The sequence below is a fragment of the Eublepharis macularius genome, chromosome 4, assembly GCF_028583425.1.
Source record: "Eublepharis macularius isolate TG4126 chromosome 4, MPM_Emac_v1.0, whole genome shotgun sequence".
In the NCBI taxonomy this organism is placed as follows: Eukaryota; Metazoa; Chordata; class Lepidosauria; order Squamata; family Eublepharidae; genus Eublepharis; species Eublepharis macularius.
The window spans coordinates 29,472,220-29,496,141 of record NC_072793.1 but is presented as its reverse complement, the minus strand read 5'-3'; the positions used below and the strand labels follow the sequence as shown (position 1 = coordinate 29,496,141).

General features: G+C 41.5%; 1 protein-coding gene across 2 annotated transcripts in view; it reads left to right on the top strand.

Moving 5' to 3' along the window:
- The window catches only part of CACNA1G (calcium voltage-gated channel subunit alpha1 G), a 252,600-nt gene that overhangs the window by 101,475 nt on the left and 127,203 nt on the right, over nt 1-23,922 (top strand). For both annotated transcript variants that reach the window (XM_054978817.1, XM_054978816.1), the window contains exons 9-13: nt 5,998-6,149; nt 10,025-10,210; nt 10,667-10,781; nt 13,339-13,494; nt 20,869-20,937. In XM_054978817.1, the coding sequence (XP_054834792.1) occupies nt 5,998-6,149; nt 10,025-10,210; nt 10,667-10,781; nt 13,339-13,494; nt 20,869-20,937 (678 nt within the window). The remainder of the gene's footprint in view (nt 1-5,997; nt 6,150-10,024; nt 10,211-10,666; nt 10,782-13,338; nt 13,495-20,868; nt 20,938-23,922) is intronic.

The following is a 23,922-nucleotide window of genomic DNA, read 5'->3' as shown; positions in this document are numbered from 1 at the left end:
ATAAATTCTCTACAATTTATTTCAATGTATTGGATTGAAAATGGAATGGGGGAATTGTACTCAGAAGACTCAGTACTGGTACTGCCTATCATTATACTTTGCTAATCAAAGCATTTCCTTACATTCTTAATATGGCTGAGCAGAGAGAGTTTTTAAAATCTCTAAATTACATTGCTGCTTTAATTCTTTTGATATTTTTCTGCAAAAAACTGTGTGGTTAACCTGACTTGCTTACTAAAAAAAAATACACATGGAAACTGAGTTTTCTTACAATGTTTATTTTTCTACTGCTAGTGTCTTCTATTTACACAGAATGACAGTTGGAGGCATAATAGAGGCAGAAACTATGTCATCATTAGAAACAGTTTAAACATAGAGCCAGATTTTATTTAAACTGACTGTAATAAATGGTTTCCGCCTCCTTGCATTAGATGCGAATTAAGTCTGGGCAATTTTGATATATAATTTTCTTATAGGACTACAGAGAGTGGTGGTGAGTGAATGGACTGAGTGATATTTCAAGAAGAAACTGCATAAGAATTTAGTGTAGGATGCTAGATTAAGCAGAAGATTAGCATTTCGGCAATGGGAGCGTTCAGTATTTGCTTCAGAATAATGTAGCCTCCAGGATAAAAATAGCTACATGCCAAATCCTTCAGTGCCAATGAGATTGTAAATAAGATATTTTCCCATTCAACGTACATGTTTTAATAAGGCCATTTGAAATCGCTTCATAGTACAACTTGCTTGCCCGTATGAGTTTGGATTGATATATAATTTGTATACATATGGTGGGTGAATGGAAAGGCTGGTTGACTTGAGATGAAAAATGAGTTTAATATCAAATGTCCTTTAAAGACGTGCAGAAAAAGTAAATCTGTGTACTAATAAGGGCCATCTTGCCTCTCCCCAGCTCAATGAAGAACGCAATATTTGGTTAACAGGGAATTGCTCAGAGAGATGGTTGTGGTCTGTTTATAAATGCATACTCCGCAGTTTTGCAGGAAAGTAATGCAAACCAAAAAAAGGTTAGTTTTTCTCCCCCTCAGCACTCTTCAGGTTAAAGATGCACATGTAGCATCAAGCATAGCGTCACTGAAAAGAACAGAGCATGTGCATGTCCTACTTGTGTGAACAGCAGGTCCTGGTTTTCTCAGAGGTTTGAGAATATGGCACTTGGTGCACGCTGTGGAGAAAAAATCATGTCAGGCACTGTGGTGATTTTAAGTGTGTGTGCGTGTCTTTAAATGCTTGGTGTGGTACAGATGAAGAATAGGGTGAAAGAGGGGGATGAGTGAGTGAGATGATTGGTTGATGACTGAGAGTGTAGGCGGAGTGAACTAGTGTTTTTAGTCACTGAGAGAGAAAGTAGCTTTTCTGTTTTAGACAGGCAAGCTGTGTGCAGCCTGAGGGGGGTGGGTGGGAAATGCATTTCTGAGAGAAATATTGATTCTGGTTTAGAGACAGGCAAGCTGTGTGTGCGCCTGAGAGAAAGTCTGTGTACATTTGAGTGAGAGAGTGATCTATCTGAAGCAGGCAAACTGAGTGTGCGCTTGAGAAAGATTATATATATCTATGTGACTGAGCCTATGAAAAGAAACATTAAGAATTGTTAACTATATTTGAAACCATCAAGCTTAAGTAAATCGATACACTTCTTGTAAAAATAAAAGGGTTTTTTTTTTGTTCATCCCAGAGTATATGTTATTCCTATATATCATTCCTATCCTCAGGTCCACGCAGTCCCATGAAGGAGCCTGATGTTCAGGCACGTTATTAAAGGGGAAATTTAATTTACTTATTTTGGAATAATTCCTGGTGGCAGCAATCTACCCAGAGGGTGTAAGAAAAGGGTTAAAGGAAAGATCTAACAGAGAAATAAAATGGGTCATAAGAGATGGGCACGAACAGAAAAAAACAAACATGATGTTCGTTTTTCATTGCCATCCACAAACAGGGACTCACGAACAACCACGAATACGACCCTGTTCATGAACATGTGCATGGTTGGCTGTCCGTGGGGGCCAGCAGGCTCTCCTCCAGCCATCATCCAAGTTTGGTCAAGATTCCTACTGCACCACTCCCAAAAACCTGAGCTGAGCAGGCACCAGGAAAGGTACCAATAATAAATAATAGCTTGGCCCCAGAGCCTGGCAGCAGCCCTGGAACCTGAGGGTTGGTAGATCCATACTGCACCACTCCCAGAAACCCTACCTGAGCAGGCAGCAGGAAAGGTACCAATAGTAAATAATAGCTTGGCTCCAGAACCTGGCAGCAGCCCTGGAACCTGAAGGGGTAGATCCATATCCCACCCCACACAAAGAGAATTCAAGCTCCAATGCACTCTGCCTGTCTCGCTATCAAAATGCCAACAGCAGCTGTCTCTCCCTCTCCACTGTCTGCAAAGACTAGCCAGAGCTGGGAGTCCCCCCTCCCCCATGGTCTTTGCTCTCTTGTAACAAATTTGGAGCTCCACATTTGGAAGGAAGACCTGCCTATCAAGCTAAATTGGGCTTAGATTGGGGTTTCCAGGGCAACAGCAGAAGTTCAGACAGAGTTCAGACAATCCCTGCCTACGTTGCCAAGGGAATTGATTGCAGGTGCCAGACTGTCTGGCTTGACAAACAGCAACGAACAAGGCTTGCAACGACCACCTGTTCATTTAGAATGGGGCCTGACGGACAGCTTGTTCTCGAACAGCAGATTGGGCTGTTCGTGGCTTTTTTTTGTTCATATTGCTATTCGTGCCCATCTCTAGTCATAACAGGCTCAGAACAAAAGGCATGGAGCTGCTTAGTGCTCGGGCACTTGAATACCACCCTGAAGCTCCCAGACCCAGAGGGTATGGGATTTCTTGGGAGGTTTTAAAAAGGGACATATTAACTCACAGTTTGGCAGACCAGTGAGATGCTGTTGGCCCATTAAAGCCCTCCAGGGCTCGCAGATCCCATTTTTTCATACAAATGATGAAAGGACACAGGACATGAAGGTGATTTCTGGTGGGATTTAAGAACATATCTGGCCTGTGCCAGGCAGCTGACTGAGAATCCTATTGGATAGTCCTATGAACACACCTGAAACTCTGGCGAGGGAGCAGGCCCCAGCTTGTTGCTGAAATGACTGCTCAGCCATCCACAGTTTTGTTCTATATCTTACATGTATACTTGTAAATATTTAACTCAATCTTTTGTTGAACACACAGTAAAGAGCCAGAAATTTTTAAAGTATTAAGCTGTAATCCTTTCCCTTGTTTTACTTTAGGGCTTTATTCTGTTTCTTTGATGGAAGACAAATCTCCTGAGAGCTAGGCTGCCATCCTGCAGTCGGTTGAGTGGCTAAAATTCCACTGACATCAATAGGATTTAAGCAACTTAAATAGGTACAAGGACTCAAGCTCTAACATAAGATCCAGCCAAATCTTTTGACTCAATCCTTCCCATCTCTCCACCTTACTACAGCCCCCATTTATACATCTTTGGCCATTTTATTTATTTATGTATTGATTTACTCACTTGATTTATATCCCATTTTTCTCCCCAGAGGGGACCCAAAGTGGCTTACAACATTCTCCCCTCCATTTTATCGTCACAACAACCCTGTGAGGTAGGTTAGGCTGAAGGTCAAACAGCAGGTTTCTTTGGCAGTGTGAAGGATTCATACTTTGATTTCCTAGGTCTTAGTCGAACCACCACACCACTCTGGGGGTACTCCATGCAGATCCTATTATTCCTAGCTTAACCTATTTGAGAAGACAAAGGGAGACCACCCTGACTTTTTCACCAGTGGAAAAGCTGGTTGGATCTGACCAGTAGTTTATAATATTGATTAATAGGGCACGATATTTGTTTTCACAGGGGCAAGATAATGCAGCACTGTCCAGAACCTTTACGTGGACACGAAGTTTTCCACATTCAAGCCGTTTCCACACGGCTTACCTTGTTCCAGAAAACAGCGAAATCTCGGCGAAATTGCGCAAGAAGATGCTGTTATCGCACGAAATCACACACGAAGACGCTGTTATTGCACGAGAAGACGCGATAACAGTGTCTTCTCGAGAGATGTCGCGTAAGATTTCGCTGTTTTCCGGAACAAGGTAAGCCATGTGGAAACGGCCCCAGTCTTTCCCAATAGAAATAATTCATGTGAATAGGAATTATTCCTTTCGGGAAAACTTGATGTAGAAAATCTAGTGTCAAGTCAACATGATCAACTGGATTATCTGGAGCACTAAGGAGCACTGTATGCAAAAGTAATCCAAAACTCTGATGATGTAATCAAGTGAGCTCATAGCCAAAGGAGTTCAAAATACCCAAGATACAGTAAACACACAAAGAACATCGGCTGTATGTGCACAGCTGTGTCTTTGCCTAGGCTCTTCTTTTTGTCTTTGCGTTCCCCCCATTTCCTTTGTAAGAACTTAGGTTTGTCATAGTGGCTTCTCACAAGCATCAGCTGAATTCACTCTGTATTATCTTCCAGTGTCAAGATGATATCAAAATGATTGTCTCCAACTCTGCAAAGTGAAATGTTTCATGGGAAGAAGGATGGTGAAAAAATCCTGCGAGCATGTATGAAAGCCTTAAAATCCAGAAAGAGAATTAAATGTCCTCCCCCCCCCCCCAAATCACATAGTTATCTGCTTGCTTAATTTTACCAACACCCCCGTGGTAGCTTTTGAAACACAGCCAATACTAGCAACCCAGTTCTGTGTGCAGCCTTATGAAAAACAGCTAAATCCAGTTTGGTTCAGTAAGACTCATGCATGTTAAAATATTTTAAACCTTGATAGAATGCCAAAGAGCCCATTTCTGGGCCTATGAGAAGATATCGATGGTGGCAAAGAGGTTTTTCTCTTTGCTATCCTGTCAGCTGAATCTCATCCAGTTCAAGCTTGTTCATGATGTGATAATATCAAGATTCAAACCCATTAGATTCAACAATTTGGCCTCTAGCTGCATTCTTTTTTGCACGATTCTTTGCTGACAAACTGCCTGGTTGAAGGTGGATGGAGTACCTAAGTTGTTAAAAGAACTCGCGTGTCCCTTAATGAGAATGTCCTGAGCTTTGGAGTTGGGTGTCATGAATATGCTGACATCCAGATCTATAATTCATCGTTTGTGTTCCCAAATAGAGCTATGTCTCTTTTAAGCCAATTTTTTTTAGTCGAGTAACTGACGCACATCAAACAGAAGTTGAATCCGGCTGATGCTGTTCAGGAAGGCTGATGTTCTTGAGAGTACCTATCTGCATGTTTTAGGGGGAATTAAGTTATCTTTTTCTGGTCAAGTGATGATATTAAGGGTACTGATGGACCCAGCTCTGATATTTGAGAAACAAATAGTGTGGCTGGAAGTACCTTTTACCAACTGTATCTGGTATATTAACTTTCCCCTCTGTGAAGCTCAGCTAGTCTAGCCACACTGACTCATGTTTTTGTAATTTTACAGCTAGGTCAATGTATTTATCTATCTATTTATTTAGGCAACTTATGACCCGTCTTATTTATTTATGTACAAAATTTATACACTGCCTTTCTTCCCTCGTCTTCACCTTTATTTATTTACTTATATCCCGCTATTATCCTCAACGAGGACCCAAACAACTCACATCATTCTTCCTTCCTCCATTTTATCCTCACAACAGCAGTCCTGTGAAGTAGGTTAGGCTGAATGCGTATGACTGGCCTAATGCCGTGCAGCAGGTTTCCATGGCAGAGTGGGGATTTGAACCTGGATCTCCCGAATCCTAGTCCAACACTCTAACCACTACACCATGCTGGCTCTGTTCAGGATTCCAAAGTCAAAATCATATTTGCTTTGGGGTCTCCAAAGAAGAATCCAGAAGATGAAAATTAATATTGAGCCTCAGATTCTCCAGCTTTGTCTTGCTATCTTTTATAAATATATTATTCACTGGCTTATAATTCACATTACTTTCAGATTCGTGGTCTATCTCATTTAATTTTTGTAATTGTGTAATTTTTCTTATTTTTTTCAGCCTGAAGAACTTACCAATGCTCTGGAAATCAGCAATATTGTCTTCACTAGTCTTTTTGCCCTAGAAATGCTTTTGAAGCTCCTTGTGTATGGCCCTTTTGGCTACATCAAAAACCCGTACAATATCTTTGATGGAATCATTGTGGTGATCAGGTAATTGACACAGAGTTGCCCCTATGAAACATCTAAGTGATTTCTCCTAACTTGGTTGTGTAATAAAGCCTCAGGAAAGTAGCAAGGAAAGATGTTTGTGGTGCCAGGGGGCAGTGGGGTGAGGCAGGAGGCAATGGGGAACAAATGACACCCACACTGGGCTGGGGAAATAATGTAAACACAATTTTATTGATTACAGCCATTGGAGCATTGGTGAAGCATAAAGCACTTATTCAAGCATTGAACATGACTGCCATCTCATGGCACCCCTCCCAGCCCACCTGCTGGAAACCAACTGCGGGATGGCAGGTGACGTGATTCCCTCACCTGGGCGCAAGCTACTCTGTGGCTCCTCTGCCAACTAGGAATGAAGCTGGATGGCCCCTGAGCTGGGCACATCCCCGCATGGTTTCCCCCCCAAGATCCCTCTAGGGGACTCCAAAATGGGGTGAGATGAACAGCAGGCCAGCAGGGTGAGATGGCCAGCAATCTCCCCACAGAGGGATCCAGCCCAATGCCCCCAAACCAGCTCCAGATGTAGGCAAGATTGGAACCCCCTCCCTAACTGGTGAACCAAAGTGTCCTCCCCATCCAGACAGAGGTAGATCCTGCTTAGCCCCCTGATCCTGTGCTAGGCACCTTAGCTGCCCTCCCCCACTCCCACTATGATCCCTGCTCAGGGCCCCTGCCTGATGACATGAGCAAGGGCATCCATCAAGAGGCCCTGAGTGCTGTGACCATTGTCCTAAATCTTTCCCTGTACTGCCTCCCTCCAGTAAATTAAGGGGCCCTGCTTATAGACATCTGATTCCTTTGCTTTATGTATTAGAACATGCACTCCATATATACTGTCAAAACTTTATAAACTTTTATAAAACTTTTATAAACTTTTGTTTATGTCTCTCATGTTGCACCATTTTGGGTCTGATCTTCTTCATGTAGGGGAGCTGTTGAATTGAATCCAATCTGCCCAATCCTTGCTTCTTCCTTCTTTCCTTCTTCTTTCCTTCCTCCTTCCCTCCCCTGTAGCATCACAGATAGGGAGCAGAAATGACTGCAAAGCAAGCACATACCTCTTTATTTTAAAATGTAATGCATAGATATTCCCTCAAGTATATGACTCCATTTTAACAGGTCACTTAATGTTAATGTGAACTAGCCCTCCATAAAGTATGGTAACTTTAAAATGCCTCTGTACTTACTGGCACATTCAATATCTTCTACAATGTATGCAGGATATATAATATAATATAATATAATATAATATAATATAATATAATATAATATAATATAATATAATATAATATAATATAATATAATATAATATAATATAATATTAAATTTATATACCACCCTTCAGGGCAATTTAACTCCCCCTCAGAGTGATTTACAAAGTGTGTTATTATTATCCTCATGATAATCACCCTATGAGGTGGGTGGGACTGAGAGAGCTCTGAGAGAGCTGTGACTGACCCAAGGTCACGCAGCTGGCGCTCTTAACCACTACACAAACTGGCTGTCTTTAAAAAATGTGAAAGCATGTTTCTGACTATGCGTGTGGGCCACCAAGTTGCAACTGACTTACAGCAACCTCAGCAAGGGGCTTTTAAGGCAAGTGAAGAAGAGAAGTGGTTTGCCATTGCCTTCCTCTACAGTCTTCCTTGGTGGTCTCCCATCCACTTGCCAACTCTACTTAGCTTCTGAAATCTGACAAGATCAGGCTATACTATGCCATTCCACCACCCCATGTTTCTGATTAGAAACTAAAACATCACAAAATCTTGGGACTCTGTAAAGAAATGTGTTATGGGAAACATGTCCTAGCCTGATCTCACTTTGTCAGATGCATGAAGTGGTACAGTGAGGTGGTAAATCCATCTTGCCTCAAACATACATATGCAGTGGTGGAAGAAGGCCAGGTGACCCATTACATAGTATAGCACATTCATATCTAGGAATGCTGGACCTTCTGGCATCCCTTTGTAATAAGTTCCCGTTCTCTTTTGGTTTGTATTAATGCATACATGGGTATAAATGTGTGTGTGTGTACACACAAATATCTGCCCGCTGAATGTTAAACTTCATGCATATGTCAGAACAAGCTGTAGTCCATGAAAAGTTTATGCCACAATAAATTAGTCATTCTTTAAGGGTGCTGCAAGAAGTTCTGAAAGCATAGTGAAAAATGGGAAAAAATATATGTTCAATACTGAATTCCTTTATCTAGCTAAATGTTTCCTATGAGACATACTCTATTTATGACTTTGTTAGCAGCCAACTCCTGAAATGGTAGCATTGAAATAAACAAATATATGTCTTTAATTTTTCTTCATATATTTATTACTAGAGATGGGCACGAAATGGGGGGAAAATGAAATGAGCATTTCATGTTTTGTCACATTCCTCGAATCACGAACTTTCATGAAATTGTCCCATTTTGCAAAATGATTAGTTAGTTTCATGATTCGTTAGAATCCAGGGCCCCCTTCATACCCCGAGATGCCAAACTCGCAGGGAGACTTTGGCAGGCTCTCCTCCACCCACTCTCACCCAACATGCCAGCAAGAACAAATGCTCTAAATAAGAATATAAGCAAAGAAAATTAAAGGGAAAAAGGTAGGCCTCAGTCAAGCTAGGCCCCAGAGCCAGGCAGTGCCCCGAGAATGGGGTGGGGTGGGGTGGGGTGGAGGAAAGAAAGCACCCTCACCCAATGAACTTCCCAGCAAGGCCAAGAGCTGATAATAAGAAAGAGGCTTTTCAGTCTCTTTTAAAGCAGCAGCAAATATAGCCAAAAGTTCCCAATTCCACTCTCTCAGTCCAAATTCCAACAACAGGTCCTCCCTCTCTCTGTGTCTACTGGAACTGAAAAGCCCGAGGCAGAGAGCTGTGCCTTATATAAGAAATGCTCACATAGAGCAGAACAGGAGGTCTCTGGTTGGCAGACAGACCTGCTTAACATGGTTTGGAGGGATGAGATTGGTGTTCCCATGGCTACAGAAGGTCAATTTCCTCAGTTGCCTAGGGGATGAACCCCCCCCCCCGCTCTTTGCTGTCTAGGACAGAATGGAAGCTCTCCAGTTGGCAGGGAGAGCTGCCTATCAAGGTTATGTGGGCTAAGATTGGGGTTTTCAATGGCAACAAAAGGTCTGCAGACATTCCAGGCCTATGTTGCCTAGGGAATCAATGGATCGGCATCAGCCTGTCTGGCATCATGAATCATTCATGAATCGAACGAACCAGCCCCAAAAGCCGTGAATTTCATGAAAACTGCGGCCCCATGAAACGTATTTTGCGAAACATGAATTGGCCCAATTCATCACGAAATTTGATTCGTATTTCAATTCATGCCTGTGTCTACTTATTACACACATACTCAGTGTTACAAGATGGGATGATATCATAAGAAGCAAAAAGATCTTTAGAAGTAGTATGCAGATTCAACATACAAGAATGAAGGAATTCTCATTTTTGAAGGGGAAAAGTTCATAATTCCACATCCTTGAATTGTAACTACATTATTTAATTGATCAGTTTGCAATAGGAAACTCATCAGTTCAATCCCTCTCCCATTTTTTTCGAAACTTCTAGTATTTCTGATGGAAAAAATAGAAAAATGTGTTTTCCATTTTTCAGGGTCTTCATGTCTCTCTGACACATACTTGTAGGGCTCTACTTTATGAACACCTAGCTTAGCTTTAGGTGAAAGGAGGTATCCTGGGGCATTCCTCCTTCATATCTGTATGCCCATTGAATTGTATTACCTAGCTTTCCCCATTTCATCATAGTTGTTTGGTACCTTCTCTGTATGCTCTGTTACACACTGAACTTGTTCTTCACATCAGCCATCAAATTAACATTAGAATTGCTTTTCTTAGTGTCTGGGAGATAGTAGGACAGCAGGGTGGAGGTCTATCTGTTCTACGAACCTTCCGTCTTATGCGGGTTCTGAAGCTGGTTCGTTTCATGCCGGCTCTCCAGCGCCAGCTAGTAGTCCTTATGAAAACAATGGACAATGTGGCCACCTTCTGCATGCTGCTGATGCTTTTCATCTTTATCTTCAGGTAAGTCCTCAGTAAAGTGATTTATTTCCCTTTTGCACCCTTTTGTTTCTGTGCATCAAGGTGGGATCAACCAAAATGGAGGCAGAATACCTAGTGCAAGTTGTTTAAAAGGGAGGCGATTTGATGTGTTGTACTGCCAGTTTGGAAACCTGTAGTTAGCTTTTTCCTATCTGAAATGGCTTAGTATGTTTACGTGGCTATAATTCCCAAAGAAGAAGAAACCCTTACAATCCCTTAAGGGATCTTAGCCTTCTGCCTTCTTTGTGGGTGAGGCCTAAAACTCACCAGCTTAGCTTTAATATCTCTCAAAATGTTTCTAACTCTATGTGAGCTTTTAGTTGCGAGTTTGCACAAGACATGATGGCAGGGCTGGAGGAAAGAACCTTACTGACTTTTTGTGCTTGATTTTTTTGTGGGGAGAGGATTCCTCATTCTACATTTTTCCGTTGCACACAGTATCCTTGGGATGCACCTCTTTGGCTGTAAGTTTGCTTCAGAGAGAGATGGAGACACCCTTCCTGACAGAAAGAACTTTGATTCTTTGCTCTGGGCCATTGTTACTGTTTTCCAGGTAATCTGTTAATTATTGTACAGTTTTTCTTAACAAGCAAGCACCACCTGTTGAGAATATTGGGATGTGGGATTTTCTAAAATGCCATGTGAAATTTTAAGAGGTTTGGGGGTAGAGGAAATAAATAGTTTCAGGTGCTTGTCTGTAAAAGGCAAGAGAAGGTTAGGTTTGCCAGATAAAAATTTAAGAAATCAGAGTTTCTGCAAAGCTTATCTGTGTTTGCTCTGTGAAAAACTGGAATGAAGGACAATCTTTAAAGCAAGAGATGTGCATTAAAGGATGGAAGTCCTGGCTGAGTTGTTTGTTCATTGCAATCAGGAGAGCTGAACTGACCATAAAATTTTAGTCTAGCATTCCAAGAGATTTAGGTCGATTCCACGCTACCTTTTTTTTGCGCTAGTTTTTCACTGCCACCGCGCTACACATTCCTCTGTTCACACGTTTTTTAAAAAAAATCGTTATGGTATCGCTACGGTGTCGCAGCAGACCACCGCGATTTCATCGCGCTATGAGCTCATTAAATCGTCCATCCCACAAAGCATCACCCAATCAACACGCACCCCTCATCTCCGCGGCCCCGCCCCCGCACTCATAGGGGAAAAAAGAAGGGCAATTCATCGGTATGCCGACACCTTGACTCAGTCAACCTCCATGCACCTACCCGGAATTAGAACAGACCGCATCGTAACATTTTTCGTTGCAAGCTGTCATGTCAGCTTTCGGCTCGACTGCTCCGTCATGTTGCAAGAGTGGATCTCCAGATGAAAGCTGGGGAGAATGGACGGACAGCATCATCAAAACTACCTGCGCCATAAGGAACAGGATGGTTTCACGAGGAGCCATGATGTGCAATCCGAAAACCCACCTACTACCCACAGAGATGAAAACTCCATGGACCCAATATCAAAAGACATTTCAAAATTGCCCGCCCAAACAGGGGACCAATCACTGCAGACTATCGATGGCGGGAGGAAAAGGAGCCAATCAGCGCCAAATACTGGGGTGTGGTTTCGACAGGACATGATAGTATCGTGTCAGTATACCGACCGCCTAAAATTGATTTAAAAAAAAAAACCGAGACTTTTCAGAGCAGAACCACGCCCCCTCCCGTTCATTCCGGGTTTTATTGAGGGGATGTGATCGAGGTGTTGCGCAAAAAAAAGGAAGTCGGAAGGTGATGTGAACACGCACGTGATTATTGCGCCCTCGGACATGACGCAATGATATCGGAAAACAAGCGGGAGGTAAGGTAGTGTGGAATCGACCTTAGTTGTTCTGTTGTGTAAAATAGTTAGTTTGATAGTATTGTCATAAGGGAAAGGGGATAAAGATTTTGATGTGGGAAATTATACCATCCTTATATATTGCCAGTATTGCCAGTTAGAGTTTTGCACAGGGAGCTGGTCTTACTTGGACCCCCTTTGAAATAAAACAGAGTACAAGGGTTAAAGAATATGATTTGTGAGGACAATTTTCAGACTGCATCCTTGATCTTTTCATTGATTTGCTCCTGACCATAGCTCAACAATTATTTTAAATGGAACATAACTGAGAGGCCTATTGTGGTTATTTGCCAAACTAACTGAGTGCTCAGGATTTCAGGCAATGAGTGAGGGAGTCCAAAAACAAGAGTCACTGGGAGCTAATTAGAAGAATATGGTTGTGGTCTTTTGAACACTGGCAATATGTAGTAAGCCTTACATCGCTTCAGTTTGCCAGTCCATTAGGAATAAGAGTTGTAAACTATAAGAAAAGAAAATGTATGTACAGTAGAGGTGGGCATGGACCGGTAAATGGACCAAAAGTTAACATGGACTGAGCCAATTCGGCATTTGCAAACGGGAGGGTCGTAGGACGCCCGTTTTCCACGGACCCCACAGACTTTTCACTGGCCCGTTTCTCCATGGTCTGTTAAAGCCTTCTCACCCCACTGGCAAGTGACACCAGGAGTGTTTTAACATTTAAATCCCCCTTGCTCCAGCTGACTGGTGGGCCGCCAGTCAGCTGGAGCAAGGGGATACAGAGCTCCTGGCACCGCTGGCAAGTGGGCTTGCCAGTCAGCTGGAGCATGGGGGTTAAAGCATTCCTGGCACCAGCCTGGACGACAAACTGGTCAGTTTGCAAACCGGTGCTGGACTGTGAAAAGTTCGTGGTCCATGAAACGCCATGGACCATGGACCCATGGCCTGTGGATTTTTCCCAGTCGATGATCAGCTCTAGTGTACAGTTCTAACTCTTAACTGTGTAGTAATTCAGAGTTATTATAATCTCAGCAAATTGAGTTCAATGGACTTAGTGTGAAGTAAATCTGAATAGGGTTGCACTGTAAAACTTGCAAGTTAGGTACATGTGGATCCTTCTAGTGTTCTGACATTTTAGAAGAAGTGTGGCATGGGGTATAATAAGTGCTGTATGTGTTTATCATTAGACAGAAAAGCCTTTCCCACACTAGGAGGAGAACAGATTTTCTGGGCCATGTAAATGTACATGTTCCTTCAGGCTAATAAATAATATGTGGGTGAGCTGCTTTCTCACATGTGCTTCCTCTTCATTCCAGATACTGACTCAGGAAGACTGGAATAAAGTCCTATACAATGGCATGGCATCTACCTCTTCCTGGGCTGCCCTCTACTTCATTGCTCTTATGACATTTGGGAATTACGTTCTTTTTAATTTATTGGTGGCCATCTTGGTGGAAGGTTTTCAGACAGAGGTAAAAACTTCTTGATCCTTTTTTGTAGGTAGATTGGGGAATCTAAAACCCAGATTTGGATTATTATTAGGATGGGCAAAATTTTAAAAGGTTGTTTTTTTTTTAAAAAAAAGATGTTTTTTATCTAATGTCAGCTCATAATCCAAGCTTCTTAGCTGATATCACTTTCATGTTCCAAGCTGAAGTGCTATTTGCATTAATTAGCATTGCTGAACTTGGTTATCAATCACTACGTGGAGCACATGCAATGAGAGTGTCTTTGAATCAGACTGTAGTGTTTTCCACATATGGACAGGCAGGCCTTTTCAGTTTAAACAAAAAATTGACAATTAAGTATTGTTATAACAATTGGTATATCAGATTCTCTGAATTTCCAACTTTCTGTAAAAAAAAAAGTTCCTAGCTACTTTCATTACAAGATATGCCTTTCCCCTTTATATCTACACAGCAAAAGATATTAGACTGTTACACATATTGTTATAACATTATATCAATATAACAATATTCAGCTGCCAATTTTAAAAAAAATGCTCCATGATGGCAGGATCTGGAAAATTTGGACTTTCTTGCCCAATTGGCAGCCAGCCAGGCTTTGCTGCAGTATTTCCCAAAACTTCATAGAAATCAGGTTTTGGAAAGATCAGAGAAGAGCCAGGTATACCTTGTAGGGTTGCCAGCTCCAAGTTAGGAAATTCCTGGAGATCTGGAGGGTGAAACCTGGAGAAAGTGGGGTTTGGGGAGGGAAAGGACCTTGGCATGGCATAATTCCAGAGAGTCCACCCCCCAAAGTAGCCATTTTCTCCAGGTGAACATCTCTGTGGCCTGGAGACCGGTTGTAATTCCGGGAGATCTCCAGCCAATACCTGAGGGCTGGTAACCCTAATACCTTGAGAGGTGTATAAATGGACCACAATGCTATGGGAAAGAGGGGGAGGGGTTCCTACTTTCCAACCGCATTGCACTCAGGGCAAATAACCTGTATGGAAATGGCCTTTGGAACACACATGGAAAGCTGCCCCTTGAAGGCACACAGGTAGCCGAGAGATGAACGGTGTTACTATCTCATTTGCTGTTCCGTTGTGTGGATATCGTTCTACTTCCCTGACAGCCACACTGTGGAACAAACCTTTTTGGAAGTTTTTGTTTTCATGTTCCCTATAGAGTGATTTTCCGCAGGCAGGGTCTTCTGCTAACTAGAGCCCACGCTTGCTACCGTTTGCAGAAACCTGGAGAGCGTGTCTTTGAGACGAAGTTGTCCTCACTGTCAACCTGGCAGGCCAGTTCACAATGAATGAGTATATAAGAGTCTTCTTGAAACTAGCCATCGAGCTTTTGTTGCCCGCAGCTCAAGCTAACAGACAAAATGCTAGTCTTAAAGCAATAAACTGTCAAAGTGATGAAAGACTGCAGGAGGCATGCAGGCGACTGCCAGCATTACTCAGTAGCATCTTGCAGGGCAGGTTCTAAATGAAAATGATGCTGATAATATAGGTGTGACAAGAGAACAACAATTGTTCAGGTTTGTCATCATAATCGTTTACGGCTCTAAAAAAAATTAGGAAGCTCTCTAACTTCGTATTGTTTTTTCCCAAGTGCAGTTTAAGGTGGAGATTTATGGACGATTCTTAGGGCAAGGCAGCTGAGGTCTGTGTATGTGTGTTTTAAAATCCAATCTTCCTCAGGTTGTTGTATTTCATTTACGTTGTTTCTGCTTGGGAGCCTGCCCATGTCTCCATGTAATAGTCTTCTGTCTTAGATAATGGAGGAAAGGTCGTTGTGCCAATCCTCCGAGCAGTCAAAGGTTTAATTTCAGGAAATGGGTAGTTTCACCTTCCAGGAAGCATTATAAGAGGCAAAACAAACACTGAGTTTTGTCAAATGAATACAGGATTTCTATCTCTAGGGTTGAATGTGTCAATCCTTATATGTCTACCTGACTGGAATATCTCTTGCTGCTAATTATGTATTTGCTAATAATGGCAGGGAATTGTTATAGGACATATCTGTCCAAAGCAGATACACAACATAAATAAATTAGCAGTTTATTTATGCGCAGTATAAATTATTATTATTATTTGAATTATCCAAAACACAATCAACAATAAGCAGAGGTCACATGTTATTATTGCTTGGCCTTGCTAAGCTGATACAAGTTTCCACTGGAGACCTAAGTATCAACCAGATATCAGCGTAATATGTACGCTGTTCCAAGTAGCACCGTCTTTTGCAGTTCTGTAGGTGTTATGTTAGAAAGCTGCAGTTTTTCCATATGAATTGCAAAGTTTTTCGAGATGGTTCCAAGTGCCCCGATGACAACAGGGACTGCTGTTGCGTTCTTCTTCCATAGTCGGGTGGTTTCTATTGCCAGATCCCTATATGTAATAATTTTTTCTTGTTCTTATTCTTTGGCTCTGGCATCACCAGGAATTGCAATGTCAATTATCCAGACTTTTCAATTTTCTACGACTGTTATGTCTGGTGTGTTGTTGTTGTTGTTGTTGTTATACACAGCATAAATAAATTAGCAGTTTATTAGGGACCAGAATATCCACTGAAGTAAATATGCAAACTTCTGTGAATCGCCTGCAGAGTTGTATCAGTACACTGATTTAGGCTTTGTCCTTTCTTACTTAAAAAAAAATCAAATAGCTTTCCGATTCCAGCAATATTATTCCTGCTTACAGTATGCGTGCAAATAATCCTTGTTCAAATGAAGCAGTGAGGACTATTTTTGTATATCACTTGAGTCTTTTTAAAATCAAATACAACTTAGTTCCTTAAATTCTCCCCCCCCCCCCACTTCTCCTTCCGGATTCATCGCTGAAAAGCTCTCTAAGAGTCTAAGTGCTGCTGCTGGCTTTATCTTTGTAATCCTCCGATGCCTTTCCTCAACTCTGAAGACCCTTTGTTAATTTTAGTGCCTGGCTGTGTAGGACCTTTCCGTTGCTAAGCAGCAGCCACACATATGAAGCAATGGGAATACGCTGGAAAAAAACTTTTAAAACGTGAGCCTAGATATTGTTTCATGTAGGATGCACATGGTGTATTTCCTGCAGCATAGAGATATATTTTGTTTTCAGGTTATGTTATGAAACTTATTCACATGCTGAAGTTTGTGTCTGAACTTGCAGGAGTTGTAAAAGTGTGGATGAGTATATAAGAAGAAGAGTGTGACCCTGTTTGATAGAGCTGGTAATACAAAATTACTGACTGAGCTGTCAGGTTCTGGCCCCAAAGGATTTTCCTTAGAAACAAACATTGGTTCCTAGCGAGAAAGCTTTCTGTCAGAGATAAAGCTTCTCTCCTGGGGGGACTTCATGATAATATTATCTATGAAGCATATTCTTCCATTGGTAATCATTTCATGTTCCGTACAGTTTTGTGCTTGTCTCTGACAGTCTTTAGTGGCTGCTGGTTCATCTCATATCCTTCTTTTGTGTTGATTATTTTTCTAAATTCCAGTCTGCTGTCCTGCCACAAAGCAGCTTGTGGTGACAAGTTGCGAGCAAAGATAGCAGATGTTGGAAACTATTCCTAGAGCTGTGTATAAATAGTAAATATTCAAATTGGTTGTCAGTTAGGCTGAACCTCAACAGTATGTGAAAATAGAGGTCAAATTTCTAAGAAAGAAAGAGAAAGTGGATAATTTTTCACCTATGTCATGGTGACATTTTGTGAATTTTTTTGTTTCACCTCATGTGGAGAAAAAAAATACTCCAGTCATTTTCTTTATGATTGTTGTTCAGAAATATAATGATATATGTTTTAATTTTTACTGACTTATTCATATGTCTTCCTTCCTACAGGCCAATTTGATAATACTTAAAGTATCTAGTGTGTACTGATACTACTCTTCTGCTTAAGTCCAGATTCTAATCATTTCTTAAAATGACTCAAACTTACCGATAATATCAATATAACTCTAGAATTATCACCACAGTCACATCCCCCATCACCTATGACACAAGATAATTAAGTGGACTATACACTAAATAATAAGAAAACTTGAGTTGAATCCAAATGTTCTGTCCTGCTAATGATGTAGCATTGATCTGGTGCAAGGAGACTTCCTCTGGCACAAAAGGTGTGTTCCAGAAGTGGAAACCTCTTTGCATTGGAGTGGTGACCCCCAGTGTAGCAGCCAGGGTTTTTTTTCAGCAGGAACGCGGGGGAACGGAGTTCCAGAACCTCTTGAAAATGGTCATATGGCTGGTGGCCACGCCCCCTGACCTCCAGACAGGGGGGAGTTGAGATGGCGTGGAGGGGAATCTCAACTCCCCTCTGTCTGGAGATCAGGGGGCGGGGCCACCAGCCATGTGACCATTTTCTCCAAGGGCAACCCACTGAGTTCCACCACCTCTTTTCCCAGAAAAAAAGCCCTGGTAGCAGCCATGGGCTGGGTTTTTTGTTTTTGTCACTCATATGCTTCTTCCTAAGCAGAAGAGCCAGCCTTGGCTTTCTTCCACCTCAGTGGAATAGAAAGTGCTTCAAGAGACCGCAAGAGTTATTGCCTTTGGGTGTGTAGGAAGTACCTATTTCAAAATACCTGATCCCACCATAGAAAGAAGTTTGGCTTGGAAGCTTTTGTGTTTGCCCCACCATGTTAGCCATTTTGTGATTGGTCTTGTCTCTGATGATAGCCATTTTGTGACCCTTTCTCAAAATTCCAAAAATGCCCACCAGTTCAGCAATGTTGAGGATCTGTGTACGAGGGGAAGACTCCATGCCCTGGAAGAATGCTTTACCATTAGAGGAACACAATATTCGTATCTGACCCATTGTCGTATTTCTGCAGCAAAATGTGGCCAGAGCAACACTTATTATCAGAACTGTGATGTTCTACAATGCTGTTGGCTTCATTTTATAGATGGGAAATTGTGATATTCCTTAATATCAGAAACAGTAGTCAAAATTGGTTTCTCAAGCATTCTCCTGTTATAATCTACATGTACTACCTCCTATCAACCCATCATTTCATATTCTTCTAGGAATTAGAAGTTAGGGATTGTATCCAGTCCTTTGACCACCAAAAATCACTGTGTTGGGGATAATAAGACCTGCATATACAAAAGCCATGTGAGTCGAGACACATAGTAAAGAGGGAAATTGGATGAGACTGAATGAAAAAGGTGTCAAGGGCCAGCCCTATAGGTGAAAAAGTGGTTGTCAAATGGAACAAAAACATTAAATAATTATAGAATTTGTAGTATTTTTAAAAAATAGTAAATGTGGGTTTACCACTGAGTTTAATGTAACAGGAATAGTTTCATGAGAAACACATCCTATTATATAAAAGGCAGGCTGTCTTGGTGATGACTCACCTTTTATCCCAGTGCGCCTCCAGCGGGCGCTGCTGCAGTGGGAAGGCCAGGCAAGGCGGCCCATCCCTCCAGAGGTGCTACTGTGGTAGGAAGGCCAAGTGAGGCAGCTCGTCCCTTAGGAGGGCGCCGCCGCAGCAGGAAAGCCAGGCGAGGTGGCCCATCCCTCTGGAGGGCGCTCTGTTTTCTAGAGCCCATTTTTTTTAAAAAATGGTCTTGGTTGCTAGTATATGAAATAATTTCTCATTATTAAGCTCCAAGAACAATTTCCTAAAGCAAATTAACAGCACAATTCTAAGCAGAGTCATGGACTTAGAAGGACATAACTCTGCTTAGAACGGCAAGGTAAGACTTGTAGGATCTTAATGTTTTCTATCATCTTTGAATTATGTCCTTGATACTTTCAATTAAAGGTATAATTTAGAGAATAACTTTTCCCTGTTAGTAAAACAGCAAATTGTATTCTCTTTGTATGACCAACAAGCTGTTGTTTTTGCAGCTTCATCCAACTTTCCTTCCAAAGTACTCTAGAAAGATATTGTCGAACCCAATAAGGATACTTGCTCTGCTCTCCTAAGCAAAGTTACTCCAGTATAAGCAAATTGATTTCAATGGGCTTCCACTGGAGTGACTCTGCTGATGATTGCACTCGTCTCTTTTTTTCATATCCCTGTGTCCATTAACACTACAGAAAAGGCTGAACACAAGCCAAAAATCAAAAAGAGTTGTTTGGCTGGATTTTTTTAATGTAACAAATTTAAATAATAGCTTTCAAAAAGGAATAATTTTTAATTACACTTTTTGTACATCTCCTAGTAGTTATATGATTTGTAAATTTGATGGTTCAGTTTGAAACAGAACAGATAAAGTCATTATGGGTGTTGTTTAGCTTGCTCTTGCCCTTGTTGGAGCTAATATTTTTAGACATTTTCCCCTTAAACTTGCTCTAATTGCTCTTTACTCAAACATCATTATAGTGTGCTAATCCAACTTTTATGAAATTCATGCATTGCTGATTTGCTGACATCGTAAGCATAATATGGTATCTCAGAACTAAAGTAGATGGCCAGGATCCAAAGAGTGGTTTTAAGTGTCCTCAAAGTTTTGATTGTATCCAGCAAGAAGTTTGACTTTCTCCTCCCTGACCTCTACTTGGGAGCTTGGACAGTAGACCCTGGCACCATGTTACAACCTGCTTTTGAAAATCTGGTCAGTTTCAAAAGTAATTTGCTATGTGACATGGGAAGGGCGTGCTACTATTTGAGAAGCACAAAGCATCCGTTCCCTTGTATGTGTGGAATTATTTGCATGGTGTTTTGGATCCCACTCTGTGCTTTGATTCAGGGGTAATTTCAGTTGAGGGAAGGAATTTCCATCCGCAAAGATGAATTTCTTGCTTCCGGCTGCAGCCTTTAATGGATACTGAAATGCTGTTTCGGGGGGACAGGAGATCTTCATAAGTAGCGTAACGGGGGAGTCAGAGGTTTGTACCAGGAATGAGATCAGTGAAAATTGCCCCCGTTGTCTACAAAAATCATTCACTGGATTTAACCCAATATAAACATAGCATGTATGTTTTCAATAATTTCCCAATAACACATTAAAGTATTAGCATAAAAAAATAAAAATAATCCTTTGGTACTCTTAGTTTGAAAGTTAAGGACGACTGGCCCGTGAGGGATGTTCAACAGCTCAAACTATCTTTTCCTTGCACAGAGTAAATATGGGCCATCAAATAACTTGTTTAGTGTATCTTGTTCCACTGCTTGTGGAATTGACCCCAGTAGCAGCACTTCTCCTTCTTTCACCTTTCCCCTTTTGATTTAATCCTCTTATATCAATACTTTTTTCCTTTGATCCACTCTCAGTCTTGATGTTGAAATTTATAAAACCTGAAAACCTGAAAACCTGAAAACCTGAAAACCTTCCTTCCTTCCTTCCTTCCTTCCTTCCTTCCTTCCTTCCTTCCTTCCTTCCTTCCTTCCTTCCTTCCTTCCTTCCTTCCTTCCTTCCTTCCTTCCTTCCTTCCTTCCTTCCTTCCGCATTTTTACTTCAGGAAATCACCAAACGGGAAGCAGCGAGTAGGCAGTTAAGCTGTATTCAGCTGCCTGTCGACTCGTCGGCGGTATGTAAGGTTTTGGCATGAATACCCCAAGCTGTGTCTGATGGTTGTCTCTTTCTTTGTGGTGACCAATCACATCATTGCCACTGTTCTCATCATGGTAGCTGTTTGGTTTTGAATTTGGTGTTGTCAAGTTAATCTTGATTTTAAGTCTCTCTGTTCTTTGAGGGAATTAACAGAGCCTCCCTAAAAACTATGTTCCAGATTCCTCCTGGCTCAGATTGTTCTTTACAAGCTTCTGGTTTTTTTCCTTAGAGGGAGCCATGTTATATGATTTTGTACACTTGTCTCATTGAATGATAGGCCTCGGAGACATGTCATCTCTGGTTCCCTCATGGCTTGAGGACTTCATTTGTGCCAAGATCACAGGAAATTGCTTGTACTTATGCACAGTTTTCTGAGTATTGCTCCTATTATGATGTCTCCCATATATAATTACTTCCTTATTATATAACTAATGTTAGAGGATTACAAGCTAATTTTCAAAAACATATGGCTCACATTGCTTTCAAGGTATATATTCTTGATGGATGCATTGCTTAAAAGCAAGCCGTAGGCTTCTTGCATGCCGCGCCCATTTTTATTTTAGAGAGAGGGAAAGACTAGAGAAGCTCGTCAAAGACAGAAGGGACCTAAAATCAAGCATGTTTTGTGGATGCTCATGTGTGAGAGCACTGTGTTACAGGAAATGTGAATATTAGAATTAAGGCAGCTGCATTAATTTCTGGAGTTTAAGAAGTAATTTCCACATTCATTTGGATGATCCGGACATACCACCACAATCATTGTGTGAAATTCTCCAGTTCAGGATATGTAATATATGAGATCATGTTAACAACACTCTCAGCCACGCTTCTTTAGTATTTATAAAGTGTTGGTGCGCCTAAATCCTGGCAATATTCTCTTCAAATTTAAAAATAGGATAATTAATGACACAAACCAAAACTGCCCATGACAAACACTGACATAATACGAGTCTATATTCCTACTTTATACCTATAAAATCAAGTCTATCTCAAACCTGCCTCCCTCCCACCATCTACTCCTGCCATGAGTCTATCCTTTCCCACTTTTCCTTCAATATCAGAAGTACCCGCTTTAATTTCAGATCAAAAGCACTTTCTGTTATAGCCCCAGGGCTTTTTTTCTGGGAAAAGAGGTGGTGGAACTCAGTGGGTTGCCCTCGGAGAAAATGGTCACATGGCTGGTGGCCCCGCCCCCTGATCTCCAGACAGAGGGGAGTTCAGATTGCCCTCCACGCCACTGAGGGTGATGTAAACTCCCCTCTGTCTGGAGATCAGGGGGCGGGCCCACCAGCCATGTGACCATTTTCAAAAGGTTCCAGAACTCCATTCCACCGCGTTCCCGCTGAAAAAAAGCCCTGTATAGCCCAATTCCATTTTCCATACAGACTGGTATGTCTCCAGTACCTTATGGCACATCTTAAAGTTCTAATGCTTCTATAGGGGGGGAAAAAAACCCTCTACGTTCTCTCATATAATGCCTTTTTCATCCAGAAAGGCAAACGGGGAGAGCAAAAACAGGTAATTACCATTGGCGCCTGGGTGGGTGATGCTTCCTTGCAGCTAAACTTAGAGCTTATTACGTTACATTTGGCAGGGATGCTTTATTCTAAAGAAAAGATGGAGTTTGGTGCTTTAGAGCTGGAGGATAAAAATAATCCCCACTTTTATTGGGTCTTTCTGCATACTAACATATAAAGTATTAATTACCAATGATTAAATAAAATTAGGAACACAAAACCAAATTATGAAAAAAAAACCCACTGCTAATCCCAGTTCTGCAGCTTGCAACATTATTTTTGATTAGAACATTTAAACTGATTTAGAGGTGATTATCCAATGTAAACAGTTTATTTCAAATAAGTATTTAATTAATACACTTCCATTTATTAATGCTTTTTTCACATATATACTGCTTTGGTTCCAAACATTTGTGCTGGCTTCATTGCTTACAGTGCATTTTCTGTGATATTCTATGTAATATATTACATTAGCACAGCAGTGGGTATTCTCCCCTCTGAAATGCTTATTTGCTGATGCAGCCAGTCTATAAAGGCACATCTGCACAGGGATTTCTCTCAGTTTCACTCAGTGCTTGGAAGCCAAATTGGAATGGCAGGAAAAGCTGATTGAAAAAAGTATAGGGATGAGCAGGGCTTTTTTTCTGGGAAAAGAGGTGGTGGAACTCAGTGGACTGCCCTTGGAGAAAATGGTCACATGGCTGGTGGCCCCGCCCCCTGATCTCCTGGCAGAGGGGAGTTTAGATTGCCCTCCACACCGCTGGAGCGGCTGGAGTGGCATGGAGGGCATTCTAAACTCCCCTCTGTCTGGAGATCAGGGGGCGGGGCCACCAGCCATGTGACCATTTTCAAGAGGTTTCTAGAACTCCGTTCCACCGCATTCCAGCTGAAAAAAAGCCCTGGGAATGAGCAAATTTTCTCTGTTCTATGCTATTCTAGAAATTTGCTCTGTGTCTCATTCTATTCCTTCTTTATTCTCTTTAAAAGTAGGATAATTTTATATATTTTCCAGATGTGTGTACTTTTCGTTGCAGCTTCCAGTTCCCTCAATTCATTTGCATCTTTTTCTCTTCCATTCTACCAACATGTATGTGTGCACTGATTTTAAAAAAACTGCCAAAAAGCAACCTTGATATGATAGTATCTATGATGACATCAAGTGCTTCTTATGCAGTGTTTTGCATGTGCCCCAGCACATTGATGTAACAACACAAGAAGAATCTTGGTGCACCCATTCATGTAATCATATTGAGGCTGCTATTTTGCCGTGTTTTATCAATGCAAATAGAAAAATCAATATTTGAGGATGGAGGAGATGTGTGAATGCTGTGGCATTTGCTCCCTGCAAAATTCAGAAGTAGAAAGCAGGACGATGAAATACTCGTAAAATACTCGTAATGCTTCTGTTCCACTTTGGAAACAAGACCAGGTGATTGGGAATCCCG